The sequence below is a fragment of the Thamnophis sirtalis genome, unplaced genomic scaffold, assembly GCF_051295495.1.
Source record: "Thamnophis sirtalis isolate CommonGarterSnake01/CBP01778 unplaced genomic scaffold, rThaSir2_p1.2 scaffold_3, whole genome shotgun sequence".
NCBI classification, from domain to species: Eukaryota; Metazoa; Chordata; class Lepidosauria; order Squamata; family Natricidae; genus Thamnophis; species Thamnophis sirtalis.
The window spans coordinates 130,096,471-130,111,313 of record NW_028261383.1 but is presented as its reverse complement, the minus strand read 5'-3'; the positions used below and the strand labels follow the sequence as shown (position 1 = coordinate 130,111,313).

At 39.5% G+C, this 14,843-nt stretch overlaps 1 protein-coding gene across 3 annotated transcripts in view; it reads left to right on the top strand.

Annotated features, from left to right (window-relative positions):
- The window catches only part of TMC6 (transmembrane channel like 6), a 34,350-nt gene extending 19,896 nt beyond the window's left edge, over positions 1-14,454 (top strand). The window contains exons 13-21 of one of the 3 annotated variants that reach the window (XM_087710094.1): positions 648-729; positions 3,753-3,850; positions 7,002-7,097; positions 7,534-7,609; positions 8,168-8,301; positions 9,295-9,471; positions 10,549-10,627; positions 11,859-11,938; positions 13,528-13,666. In XM_087710094.1, the coding sequence (XP_087566220.1) occupies positions 648-729; positions 3,753-3,850; positions 7,002-7,097; positions 7,534-7,609; positions 8,168-8,301; positions 9,295-9,471; positions 10,549-10,627; positions 11,859-11,915 (799 nt within the window). In that variant the 3' untranslated portion in view covers positions 11,916-11,938; positions 13,528-13,666. Of the gene's footprint in view, positions 1-647; positions 730-3,752; positions 3,851-7,001; positions 7,098-7,533; positions 7,610-8,167; positions 8,302-9,294; positions 9,472-10,548; positions 10,628-11,858; positions 11,939-13,527 lie in introns of all 3 variants that reach the window. The other 2 variants (XM_087710093.1, XM_087710095.1) reach the window with 2 other exon arrangements.
- Positions 14,455-14,843: the final 389 nt, after the last annotated feature.

Sequence of the window (14,843 nt, the reverse complement as noted above, 5' to 3'; positions counted from 1 at the left end):
CCTCAATGCCTTTCTTTTCCATTCCCCATAAAACAATTTATGCAGTCCAGCCAGAAGCACGTGATAGGACCGGGGTGTGGGGGTGTGGGAGTGAGCTGTGCTGGCAGAAATGAGTTAAATTATGGTATACATAGTTTTGTAATAGAAGGAGCCATTTGTAGCAATAGCAATAGCACTTAGACTTATATCCCGCTTTACATCCCTCTCTAAGCGGTTTTACAGAGAGTCAGCATATTGCCCCCAACAATCTGGGTCCTCATTTTCCCCACCTCGGAAGGATGGAAGGCTGAGTCAACCTTGAGCCTGGTGAGATTCGATCTGCCAAACTGCTGGCAGCCGGTCAGCAGAAGAAATAGCCTGCAGTACTACGCTCTTACCACTGCACCCCCACGGCTCATTGTACCTTTGTTTTTACTGTGTAGCTAGAAAAGAGGAGGCACCTGGGGCTTAATCTGCTTCCCTCTTCTTGTTCTGCCCACACTCTGCCTCCTTGTACCAATGTGGGATAAAAGAGGTCTTCCTTGCTCCGGGTGTCAACTGGAGGGAGGCAAGAGAAGCAGGCAGAGAGGATACACGATGGTGATTCCTCTGATCTGAAAGCAAACTTTTTTTTTCTTAGGCAGTACTTTTATTTCTTTCCCCCCCAGGAATTTAATTCTCAAGATGGTCATCTTGGGCCTCCTGTCCTACCATTGGCTGAGTTGGAAAGTGACATCTTCAGAGATTCAGGTCAGTTCAGATCTGAAGTAACTCAAGACTCTTCCTGGAACAGTTTGAAAAGGGTTCGTGGCTCTGCCCCTCTGACATTAAGCCAACCACCGATCAATGGGTTTAGGAATTGTAGAACAAAAGAGCTTTTCTCTTGGTCAATCCAGTGTGGGTTACACCAGAACGACAACCCGTGATTGCCAGTTATGAAGAGAGAAAGGGCCTTTAAGAACATGAAGGATTCTCCAGTGAGTAGCTTTTCTCATGGAATAAGACTAATAAGACATCCGGACTACGTGTGGCTTTTCTCTTGGGTCATAGGCAGTGGTGAGTGGGTTGAGGATATGAAATGGGCAGGCAAACACCCCCATGTGGGCAGAAGCAGACGTTTCCTTTTTTCTTCTTTGTGGGCACTGAGAATACAATTTTCTGTGTTTTACTAGTTTTTGGTAATCGGGCTTCCCAAATTTGCCCTGCAGCTGGAGGGAGCAACAAAAAGGATTGGGAGATTGCCAAACGCCCACCTTCAATTCGGCCAGTTCTATAGCATTTATTAAACTTATGGGGGGAAAAAGACTCCTGAGTTTTTAGACTACAACCCAGACTCTCTAGTACAGTATTCCAAATGGAGTTCCTGATCTTTCCAAGGCAAGACATTTCTTCCCAGACCCAGGCCTATAAGATTATTTCTGCGTGGCAGGGAGGGGCTCTGCTCTGATAGGCTTGGTGAGTTGATGCTTCCGGTAAGAGAGAAGTTGATGGGCACAAAGCTCTGGAAAGAGTGAAGGAGCAGATTCAGTATTGCATCATGGGGTTCAAGTACATTTTACTAGGTTTGTGAATGTTTGCACGTCAGGGAGAGGTATCTGAGGACTCCTTGCAGCAAAGGAGACAGTTACATTATAAGTGCTGTAGTAATAGATACCCGGTGGTACAGTGTTGCCACTGAGACTTTCCATATGAGGGGTCCTTGGTGCTCCCTGAGCCTGGTTGTTTTCTGGCAGATGTTTCATTACCCTAACTAGGTAACATCATCAGTGCTACTAAGGAGGGATGTTTGCTGTCAGTTTATATTCTGGTGTCTTACCTGTCTGTTTGGGCGTGGGTGGTCTTAGAGATTCTTCGATTGGGCTGTTTACTGCCATCTTTGGCAGTTTGTTGATTGTTGGTCTGAAGTTAACCTTGGAGTTAATCTATGATCTGGGTACTGATTACTGGTGGAGAGGTGCTGGAGTGTTTTGTTCTCTTTTGGGCTGGTTGATTGTCTCTTTTGCATAGTCTATAGCAGGGGTGAAATGTTACCAGTTCTGGCCAGTTCGCCCGAACCGGTAGTAAAAGTAAAAAAAAAAAGTTCCAACAATTATTCAGCACAGCTGATTGTCACATAGCTGATCATTGGAACTTTTTAAAAAACTTTTTTAAAGCATTTTTTTTTACTACTGATCAGCTGTGCAACAATCAGCTGTGCCTGATTGTCTGTGAGGCTCCTGTTTGTTGCAGGGGCTTTTTTGTGTGAAGTCCAGCTGTTTTTGCATTGTATGTGAGTCGGTTGCATAGCTTTGGTGTTGTTTTTGTGTAAAGTGAGACAGTTTGTTTTTGAGCTCTCTGTGACTCTGTGAGGTTCCTGCTTGTTGCAAGGGACATTTTTTGTGAAGTCCAGCTGCTTTTACACTGTGTGTGAATCAGTTGTGCAGCCACGCCCACCCAGTCACATGACCACCAAGCCACACCTGCCCAGTCATATGACCGCCAAGCCACACCCACCAAGCCAGAACTGGTAGGGAATTTTTTTGAATTTCACCACTGGTTTATAGATGTTAATGTCTATGTGTCTATTGATGGCTGCTTTGAGCCAGGCTTCTAGAAATTCCCTGGCATTTTTGGACTTAGCCTAGTCTAGGATTGTCACATTTTTCCCAATTGAAACTATGGCTACAACTGTCTATATGTTGTGAAATTAAAGAATTTTTGCCATGTCTTCTGACTGCTAGTTCTGCTATGGATGCGTTCTGCCACTTCCCATATGGCTGCAGTTACAATACGTTTCCCTGCCTTTTCATTTGTATTAAAGGCTCCTCAGTTCTCTTCCCTTTGAATTAAAACTCTGGCACAGGACTTTTCAATATTCCCTTCTCTTATGATCTCAGCAGCTTGCTCCTAAATGCAAGCCAAGATGACACAGGCAAAGGGCATAAGGGGACAGCTCTTTAGATCTAGTGTGATTCACTCCTTTATATGGGAATTGAGAAGCACCAATGGCCCTTCAAGTTTTGTTCTGTTCAAAAGGTGGTCTCAGCTCCAAAGAAGTTGTGAGTTTTATAGAATGATGGGACTTCGGCCTGAAGGATTAGATGTTGAAAGAGATCCTGCATTAAGCATTGTTAGCTTCCTCTAGAAGTAACCGGGTACCAAAGAACTGAGTGCTACATTTTTGTTAATTTTGGTTTAGCCTGCTACTCGGTGTTCATTTGACTCAGTGGTAGGATTCAAATATTTTTACTACTAGTTCTGTGGGCATGGCTTGGTGGGCATGGCAGGGGAAGGATACTGCAAAATCTCCATTCCCTCCCCACTCCAGGGGAAGGATACTATAAAATCTCCATTCCCTCCCCAATCCAGGGGAAGGATACTGTAAAATCCCCATTCCCTCCCCAATCCAGGGGAAGGATACTGTAAAATCTCCATTCCCTCCCCAATCCAGAGGAAGGATACTGTAAAATCCCCATTCCCTCCCCAATCCAGGGGAAGGATACTGCAAAATCCTCATTCCCTCCACACTCCAGGGGAATGATACTGCAAAATCCCCATTCCCTCCCGATCAGCTGGGACTCGGGAAGCAGAGAATAGATGGAGGCAGGGCCAGTCAGAGGTGGTCTTTACTGGTTCTCTAAACTACTGAAAATGTCTGCTACCGGTTCTCCAGAACCGGTCAGAACCTGCTGTATACCACCTCTGATTTGGCGTCTGTAAAGGTGATAGGGAAGGCCAAATGGAGAGAAGTTCACCTACCTGCTCTTATGCAAACAGTACTTACCTTTCCACAGTGCTGGGAAACCTTTGTGGGGCAGGAGCTCTACCGTTTGATGGTGATGGATTTGATTTTCATTCTCCTGGACGTCATCTTTGGAGAGCTGATATGGAGGTAAGCATTACAATGGAGATATTATGGAGGCAATCAGATGGAGCCCATCAAGTGGTGTGGCACACACTTATTTAATGTAGGCAACATACTTCAAATCTTAATACACAGGTAATCAAAAGAAATATGCCATACAGCTAGTCTTGACTTAACAACTGCAATTGAGCCAAAATTTGGTTTGCTAACCAAGGCGTTTGTTAAGTGAGTTGTCCCCGTTTCACAACCTTTTTGTCAAAGTTTGGTGAATCGTGGTGGTGTTAAGCGAATCTGCCTTCCCTCTTAATTTTACTGATCAGAAGCCAGCTGGGAAGGTTGCAAATGGGGATCACATGGCCCTGGGGGGACAGTGCAGCTACCATGCATGCATGCCGATTGCCAAGCAGGGAAATTTGAATCATGTGACTATGGGGATGCTCCAGTGGTCGTAAATGTGAAAACTGATCATAAGTCACTTTTTTCAGTGCCACTGGAACTTCAAATGGTGACTAAACAAATGATTGTAAGTCAAAGACTACCTGTACCACTCTGTATATGCATGTTTACGGATAAGATTAAGGATATACCATATTTTTGGAGTATAAGACGCACCTTTCCCCCCCCTAAAAGAGGGTGCAAATTTGGGTGTGTCTTATACACTGAATGTAGCCCCATCCACCCACCGGCCCCACCTTTGGCCTCATTTACTTCCTTGCAGCAAACGGGAAAAATGGGGCTCAGGAGGTGCGCTTAAATTGAAAGTGAAACTTGCTGTTTGCTCCAGGAGGCAAATTGCTGGGAGGCAGAAGCAGATTTTTCTCCCTTGTTTTCCTCCCCAAAAGCTAGGTGTGTCTTATACTTCGGAGCATCTTATACTCCAAAAAATATGGTAGGTTACATAGTTGTGAAAGAGCATACTATGCTTCCTTCCAGCATTAAAAATAAGCAAGAGATTTACCCTTTATTGGAATGGGAAGGAATGCAATGGGAAGAAAAAAATGATCCATATATTATACAGGTAGTTCTTGTTTAGTAACCACAATTGGGACCAACTACTTGGTCTTTAAGTAAAACAGTAAAAAAAATCATGTGATAGTGGTTACAATTTTACTTTGATTTCCCCTTGCTTTACAGCAGGGCTGTCAAACTCTTGGCCCACCAGCCAGATGCATCACGCACTGGCCAGGCCCGGTTTAGCAAAGTGGTGGTGGGGGAGAAGTCGTGATACATCACCTGACGCCACCATGACAATGTTTGACATCCCTGCTTTACAGCATCAGAAGGATAGGACCCCCAGCTGCCAGGTGAGCCCAAATGGTAGGGAAGGTTTCCAGCAAATGAGTCATGAGGAAGCCAGGCAAAAGGGCAAATCTTATAGCCTTTTTACCCCCTTCCTGCCCTTTAGAGAGCTCACCCAGGCACTGGGATAGTTAGCAAGAAGAGAATTGATGTTTGTATTTACATTCATTGGAGAGGAAGAAATTACGAGAGAGTAAGCTGGCACAAAAGGAGGAAGGTGCATCAAAAGGAATGTGCTACACTTAGTTGTTGCTTAGTGAACCTAATTGGGATTGGAATGTCCATCACTAAGCAATGAGGTCATTAGGTGAAACATCATGTGACTGCACTGCTTAGTGACAGCAGTTTCAGTCATCCCACTTGTGGTTCTTAGGCAAGGATCTTGTGCTTCTGCCCTTCCAGGGTTCCCTCTGCTTCAGCTCCTCCCTCTGCCCCTCCCTCTTCCCCATCTCCGCCCTTTTGATCACATGACTACAGAGGCACACAATAGCCATAATTTTGAATCATTTGTTCAGTGTTATCATAACTTCAAACAATGGCTGAATGAATGATTGTTAAAGGGGGATTACTGTAGCTGAAGTGCCAGCCATAAACTACAAAGGAGGCAAACAAAAACCTTTAGTGTGAAACTGATTAGATTCTGATTAATTTCAGGCCAGCTGATTAATTAAGACACCCAATCATCTGTCGTGATGGACTCTTGTCGTGATGGACTCTTGTGACGAGCCGATTGACAGATGATGGAAGCAGTTAGCTTCCTCCCATAATTGGGGCTTACCAGGGGTTGTAAAAATCTAATAGATACCTTTCACCCTGGCTTCGCTGATAACGGATAAGAGCCTGTGGCCTAATGGCTAAGATTTCTGCCTAGTATGTAATATAGCCCAGGTTCAAATCCCAGTAAGGGTATGGCTAGCTGATGAGAGCTAAATAGCTTGAAATAGATCTATACTAGTCTCCCTTTATTTATTTATCAGCACAAATAAAAAAACACACACACAAACATACATACATACATACATACATACATATATATTTCTGAGGTTTTTGCGGGTGTTAGTATGTAGGTCTCTAGTTATTCGGGTTTTCTCCCGCGTAGAATTGGAGACATTTCGGGAGAAAACCCGAATAACTAATATATATATATATATATATATATATATATATATATATATATATATATATATATATATATATATATATATATATATATATATATATATATTGTTGTATTTGTGCTGATAAATAAATAAAGGGAGACTAGTATAGATCTATTTCAAGCTATTTAGCTCTCATCAGCTAGCCATACCCTTACTGGGATTTGAACCTGGGCTATATTACATACTAGGCAGACATCTTAGCCATTAGGCCACAGGCTCTTATCCGTTATCAGTGAAGCCAGGGTGAAAGGTATCTATTAGCAGTAAATATATAAATTAGCAATAAATATATCTATTATTTATTTATCAGCACAAATACAACAAAATGTAACAAAAAGGCAACAGTAAAAATGTTGGGTTTCTGCCTGGATGGTCTCTTGTGACGAGCCGAAGGACAGATATATATGTTATATTTGTGCTGATAAATAAATAAAATATAACAAATGTAACAAAAAAGCAACAGTAAAAAAAAAAATTGGGTTCTGTCTGGATGGTCTCTTGTGACGAGCCGAAGGACAGAGAATGGAAGTAGTGATCTTCCTCCCATATTTGGGCATACCGGGGGTTGTAAAATCTATAGTTTCTCATTTTAACAATACATACATACATACACACATACACACACACACACCATCTCTATTAGAGAGGGCTATGTATTAATTATAGCAAGACAAAAATTGATCTTTGAATTTTTTAAGCAAGGCCTTTTCCCTTTACAGGATCATATTGGAGAAGAAGTTACAAAGTAAACAGAGGCCTGAATTTGACATTGCTAGAAATGTGCTAGATCTGATTTATGGACAAACCCTAACTTGGTGAGACTCTTTCTTTTCCTTCTGTTGGTTGTTTCCTGCTTTGTTCCTTATACAACACCAACCCCCCCACCCCCGGGATTACAAGCTTCAAAGTATGTTGATCTTTAGAATCCTTGTGTGCATGTGATTTAAAATAATTTTACTCTGCTTTTGTCAAAGTTTTCAAAATACTTCCCAACACATTTATATATTTTAATTTTTTAAGAAATATATTGAATTAACCCCATGAAGACATGTCTGAGATGGAACCTTGGTATTCACTATTGTTCATTATCACTGGCTTCTGTGGTCCATCCCTCTCCATCTCTAAATCAAAGCTTTGGATTACTTAAGCAAATGGGGTGAGGTGCAGAATTGTGTCAGTGCATTGCCTCTTAATGAAATAACAGCTAAGCAACGTAATAACATTTCTTCATCTTTTTAATTTTTTTCCTAGGTTGGGAGTCTTCTTTGCCCCACTTCTTCCTGTGGTCCAAATCCTCAAGTTGCTGCTGTTGTTCTATGTTAAGAAGGTAATTTAGTTGCCATTTTTCTTAGTTCTGAAGCATGTTGCATCACCTGGCAGCATTCCTGAAGAAAGGACAGGAGTGTGGAAGTAGGTACAATATTAGACACACACTCCCCCACCCAGTCAGGATGGAAAAGTTAGCAAATCATATTGAATGGGAGGAGCTGCATTGACCAGAAAGCCGTTTACCGAAAGGGAAATCCATCAGGTGTTCTGGGCCAAGAGGAAGATGTTTATTTCACACATTCGGAAGGAGCAGTAAATGAAATGCACTCTTACTCTGACATGTGAATTAGAGAATTTTTGTAAAATAATTTTTTTAAAATGCTTTGGGAGGTTACATTTGCAGAAGAAAATATTTTGGCCATGTTTTATTTTCCCCTCCTTAAAATCACCCTACATTTATTCCTTTGCAGAGTTTAGGCGTAAATTATCCTTAAAGCAGAGGAGAGGCATTTATTGTCTATAGTTCACCTGTTTCAACATACATATATACTGCATGTAAACTATGGCTGTTGGGAATAAGTAAAAATCCATGAATTTTCCTATGAATCTCTCTTAGGTCAGTTTGATGAGAAATTGTCAATGTCCCAGCAAACCCTGGCGTGCATCTCACATGAGCACTATCTTCATCTCTTTGCTGTGCTTCCCTTCCTTCCTGGGTGCCTCCGTGTTCCTCTCCTATACCATCTGGGCGTGAGTCGATTTTCCGTGCAAAATAACCTTGGCGTTACCTTTCAGATGTGAAATATTTCAGACCAAATAGTCACAACTTCCTCCTCCACATTTCTGTAATCTCCATTCTGTCATCCATTGTCTGCTACAAAACAGATCCAGTTTTGGTGGTTTTGGGGAGAAGGGGGCTCTCACCAGCATTATGTTGTAGAACTTGTATCTCCACCCCGTATACAAGTTACCATGTTCCTGTCCTCCTAAGAGGCCAGTGTTCTACCAATGCTAGTTCATTGGTACTCACAGCAGAACCATTTTAACACAATCTATTGTCAGGTCAGGAAACTATAGACTGCCTTTCTGATAAAGTGACCCTCTGATTATTCTGTCATTACAACGTTTAGTAGGATGTTATTTTGACAAAGCACTTATTTTTCCTTTGAGAAATGTATTTATTAAGCTGCTGCAAATTGCTCTTTCCATTAGTGCAGATATCACAATTAAATGTGTTTTATTTTCCATTCTCAGAACTCCAACTCACACATAATGGCATATGCAGCATCTTTTATATATATCTATGGAGATTCTCAGTCATCCAGATCATGGTTGTCCCCAAAGGTGCTTTTTCAAAAGGTGACTGGACTTTGTTTTTTGTTGAAGAGGTTTCACTTCTCATCCAAGTAGCTTCTTCAGTTCTGACAGTCAGAACTGAAGAAACTTTTTGGATGAGAAGTGAAAAGTAAGAAAAAACTAACTCCTGTTGCCTTTTGAAAAAGCATCTTTGGCACATCTTTTATATATTGTTAAATAAATAAGGAACATATGTTAAGAGGGAAATTGCTTTTTATATGTTGGTGCTATCAATTGTGATTAATGAATACTGAAAACACTGGTTTTATAATAAGCAATACAGATTACATATAAATCTGTAAAATGAAGAATTAAATGTGGTAGTTACATGAGTTACATTTCCTTTTGCTTGACATTTTGATACTCAGCTTCTCTTTCCCCATACAGAATAAAACCATCAGAAATGTGTGGACCTTTTCAAACTTTTGATACCATCTATGATTCTTGGAAGGTCTGGATATTACAGCTGGAAGAATCCAATCCAAATATCACTTGGTTTACCTGGATCCATCAAAACCTCTTCCAAACTTCCTATTTCATGTTGTTAATCGTTGCAATGTTGGTGTAAGTTGAAATGACAAATTTATTTATGTAAGCCTAGAAAATCATAAACACTTCTTAGCCATGGTGCATAAAGTATTTTTGCAGATGTTATGTACCATGCAATTGAGTGATTGAATAGTATGGATAAAGGCTGATTGCATGCCATTTTTCAACTTAATGTAACATCAGGCTACATCAGAAGTTGTTAATGATTTCTGCTGCTGGATATGGCATTAAGTCAAACAGGAATAATTTGCTGTAGATTTTAATGTAATGTAATGTAATGCATAGCTTGGTTTCAATTGAACTTCTAGGAAGTTAATGAAAATTTGTCTTCTTCCAAACAATATAAAAAGCCTTAAAAAGTTAACTGAAAATATTTAATAGAAAATGATTAATGATTTGGAGAAGTAAAATGGAGACTGTATTATAGAAAGATATGTAAAATACAATTGATATTTTAAAAACTGCAAATTTTGTGCAGTATTAATAAAGAGTTATAGAATGAACTGTCAGTTTAAAAAGTTTACTTATTAGTAAAATTTTAATAAAAAATAATAATAAATACAATACGTATAGCTTTAAGACCCATGGTGGCACAGTGGTTAGAATGCAGTACTGCGGGCTAATTCTGCTCACTGCCAGCTGACTGCAGTTCAGCAATTCGAGTCTCACAGTACAGTAACAGACTCTTGCAAGTTTGAATGTGCTTCCTCACTTTATCTTAGTGTGAAGGAGCTTGTCTGAGATACTCGTTCCTTGCAGTGGACTCAAACTGGGCTTGTCTGATCATTGCCTTAGTATTGGCTCTTCCTCCTGTCCTTGAAGGCCTCTCTAAATGCTCTCTACATGCAGTAGGTAGAGATCTCAAGATGCTCACCAGAAGATGTGCTGGCTTATCTGGTCATAGATTATTGATTCCTATCATTCTTCTAAAGGACTATCTTCCCTGTTCTCTGTTTGAAAATACCGGGCAAATGGCTTTCATTTCCCTTGGCCAATTCTCTTAGCCTTTTTGGAGCACGCATTGTTCTTCTCAGTATGTGTTGATTAATTTGTCAGCATAAATATAATATTCTCCAACCTTATCTTTTACAGGGCTGTGATCTACTTCACCATTGAAATGGTAAAGGGTCTGCGGAGTATCATTTCAATACTAAAGGGTCAGATTGCCAATGTGAGTACTAAAGGGGAGTGGTTCCCCTTTTTAAATAATTCTAATTTAAACATAGAGTGAAAAAGAAACATTAGTAATTAAAAGGACAAAAAAACCCTATCAGAAATATTGAAAGCAAATATTTAAAACCTGCATAAACGGAGATTATGTATACATTCATTTGAAACACACAAATATAAACATCTGGATTTATTTTTATTTATACAATTCTTAATGCAGCCCAACTCCCCTACAAGTTGGGGAGGCATGATCAACAGAATTCATACCATCGTTTACACAATTCCACATTTCCAGAGCCCTTATTTCCTCCAGTCCCAACAGCTATTAGATTTTCCCCATTCTTATGAAACGTTTCTATCTAAAACAGGTTCAATGTATTCCATTTCCAGAGCAAACATACATTTTGATTTGGATACACACACACACCTTAAAAAAATCCGCTAGCAATTGTAGGCATTTTTGTATCCTTATCCATTTTTAGTATTTTTATCTAAACAGACAATTTTAGACAGGAATAATCTGCTATGAGTTACATGATTACCCTGGCTAAAAAATAGAGACTAAATCCAATTTAAAATATTTTTAAAAGGAAAAAATCTTAAAGAGACATTACTGTGTTTATTCTCAGACAACACTGTTTCCTACATTTGTAAAGACCTCTATCCCCCCAAAAAAAGTTTGTTTGGTTTTCTGTTGTACTGTTATATGGTAGCTAACAAAAATATTCATTTCTAATGTTGCAACATTTTATTTGTCCTAAAAAAAGAAAAAAAATATACAGCTTATTATTAACTTACTGATTTCCTCAAAAATGTTCAACCAAAATTAGTAATTATATGGCGATTGTCAAAGTTGGTAGTATTCACCAATTTAATCACACTTTCTCAATTTGGCTTTACTTTGGGACTTTTTAAAGAAAAAAGAACTTGTCTTCCTGCATTGCCCAACTTACACTAGTTGTAGCTAGGTAGTTGAGGGGAGTGGGCTACAAACTGTCTGTGCCCAAAGCTCTACAGATAAAGTGGACCTCCTACTCTAGGTACTTGAACTGTAATACGACTTTCCCGTTCATACCTATTTTGCCAATCATAAGTAAACTTTTAGCAATCAACTCCAGCATAAAAAACAATTAGCAATCTTGCATTGTATTTGCTTCAGCATTCATAATGTCCACGTTCTATTAAGAAAGTCAATTTCCTGTTGCTCATCTTAAATGTGTCTCATATTCCAGGAAAGAGAAGACAAGAAGTTTCTCATTCAAAGACTTCATATTATATATGAAAAATGAAAGTACAACAGGGTGAAAATGAGGTAAGGTCATTTGGAACTAATCAGGATAGGACAGGACAGTGATATGCCAAACAACGGGACCCAAGCAGTTGGCTAAAAGTTTTGCTCAAACTAGCAGACAGCATATGCTAAATCCACACAGCTAGTAGCCTCATAACTTACAGTTTGGTTTTGGAATTCTGCAATAGTTGTTTTGTGTTTTCTCTCTTTCAGTAGACCAAAATACCAAATGCAGTTACAGGTTTCCCTAAGGCCCTTCCTTCAGTATACAATACTGTAGCATATTTTTGGCAGAAAAATACAGGCTCTGAAGCAAATAGATTTCAGAGGAAGACACATTAGTCTTGTTTTCTCTCTCTTTCTCTCTCTCTCACACACACACACCAGTGGTAGGATCCTGCTAGTTTCACAAGCGGTTCGGTGATTGCCTGTTTCACACGCCCATGTCCGATGTGCGCTTCGCACATGTGCGCAGTTTTAAGGAAACTTACCTTCCATGTTGCTTCTGGGGAGTAACACAGCTGAGGCGCGGCAGTCTGCTATGCCGCGTGAATCAGCTGAGAGGATATAGGTAAGTAAAGCACAGGAGTAGGTGGGTGGGCCCACCTGATCATCAGAGCGAACTGGCTTGCTCCAGCTAATCATCAGAGCTACCGATTCACCCAAACTGGTCCGAATCAGCTGAATCCCACGCTGCCCTGACACATACGCAAATGAGAAAGACTACCCCACTAAACTTAAGATGTTATGCTGCCATGATTACAGGAACTTTCTATGAAAGGACGATGATCTAAGCAGCATCATGAACAAGTAGATGCTGAAATCTTGCTATGACTAACAACATTTTTCCTAATAACATTTTTCTTCTATTTAGGCTCAAGACTGACAGTACTTCCTTCCATCAGAAGTATAGCAGGCATAGAAAAAATGATAAGAGTCTGGGAGAGGGGGAACATATTATAACTGATGTTTAGGCTGGTATTATATAGGTAGTTCTCACCTTACGAACACCATTGAGCCCAAAGTTTATGTTGTTAAGTGAGAAATTTGTTGAATTTTGCCCACTTTACGACTTTTCTTGCCACAGTTGTTAAGTGAATCACTGCAGTTGATAAGTTAGTAACCCGGTTGCTAATGGAATTTGGCTTCCCCAGTGACTGCTTGTCAGAAGGTCCCAAAAGGGGATCACCTGACCCCAGGACACTGCAACAGTTATAAGTATGAACCAGTTGCCAAGCATCTGAATTTTGATCACATGATCATGAGGATGCTACAAAGGTTGTAACTGAAACACTTTTTTTCAGTGGCGTTAACAACTTTGAATGGTTACTAAATGAACTCTTGTAAGTTGAGGACTACCTGTATTTGTTTACTCTTGGGAACCAAGTCTTTAGATCCTCTGTTCAACACATAGGATGCTAGAGGACAATATACAGTAATTCAAGTTTTGGGATTTTATTTATAAGCAAAGATGAGGTTGGACTGTATTTTTCAAATTGGTTTTTTGAGGACAAATTTTAAAAGGCAAGATAAGGTTTGAAAAATGTGTCATCATTAGGAAATGCATTGTTCATTATTGACTCATCACTAATTTTCTTATTACATTACAGATCCATTTTCCCTTAGCATCTTTACCAGCGAATGTACCAAGTAAACTCTTCGCTGAAGGACTTCTTTGGAAAAGGAAAACAGATATGGGACTATCCAGAAAAGGTTTGATGAACATGTTTATGCTGCTGAAGACATCTGACGTTGACTCCCTTCACTTCCTGCATGTGAATGTCATCTACCTTTAGCTGAAGAAGTTATATTCTGTTTGCTGGCCATTCCAGTTTGTCTTCAGCCAAATGGAAACCTTTCCTGAACCAGACTAAGAGCTTCTAGACTTCCTGAAGATTTTTACATACAGTTTTATAATAGAGAACTCAAATGTATTTTATAATGTGCAATAGTCTAAGAACTTTGTTTTGCCAGGATTGTGAAATCTATGACTTCACATGGAAAGTGTAGAGTTACTAGAAAGAAATCTTTTTTAATAAAGGCTTAATATTATTAAAAATGACTCTTTAAAAAGCTCTCTAGTTACCTGAGCGTAAATTATATTCACTTTTAATTCATTTGCTATTAATTGCCTAAGTGATGGTGAACAGTTGTCATTTGTTAAGTTCTCATAGTGTGCAGTTACTCCAACATGATTGTGCATGCCTACATTTTAACTCATATCCTTTGAATGTATTTTCACTTCAGGTGTAGAGGAAATTTTAACTTTGCTACCTCATCTTTTATTTTCTTTGTGGAAGTAAGGTGTACAATTATGGATCATTTTTCACCATTTCTATGTTCCAGACAGTAAAAAAACACTGCAACTTTCCTTCTAGAATTGTCTGACCCACAAGAGTCAGGTGAGTGAAAGGAGGTATGAGAATGTGTGTCATGGTGAAAGCAAAGGATTTTTTTAAAAAATAAAGTGTTGCAACCTAAGCCATGTGCTCAAAACTCGCTGAAAATTTCTAGCTGTTCTACACCTAATGCCTTATGAAAATTAAGAAAAGGAGTCCCACTGGATGGTACATGTATGCTATCCCATAATAAAATCTCATGCCTTTTACCTCAGCTGTGCAAAATATTTTCCCAAATATGTTAACTGGTAGTGGAGCAGCAGAACTAATCTCATTTCTGGACATGTTATATCTCCACTCTCTGCATATTGAATATTAAGGATAGTCTATGCTTGCTTGAATTTATAAATTGGAAATACTACTTTAACAATCAATAAGGAAATATGTTTCCAAATCAGAGATTCAGAAAGTAATGTTACAAGACTAATAACAGCTCTACTTCTTAGATGTTAGTGGCTCTCCCTTGCTGGCTCTATTTTTTTGCCCAAGCTAATTCCTCATGGAAATCGTTCTTTATTTTGGCCTGC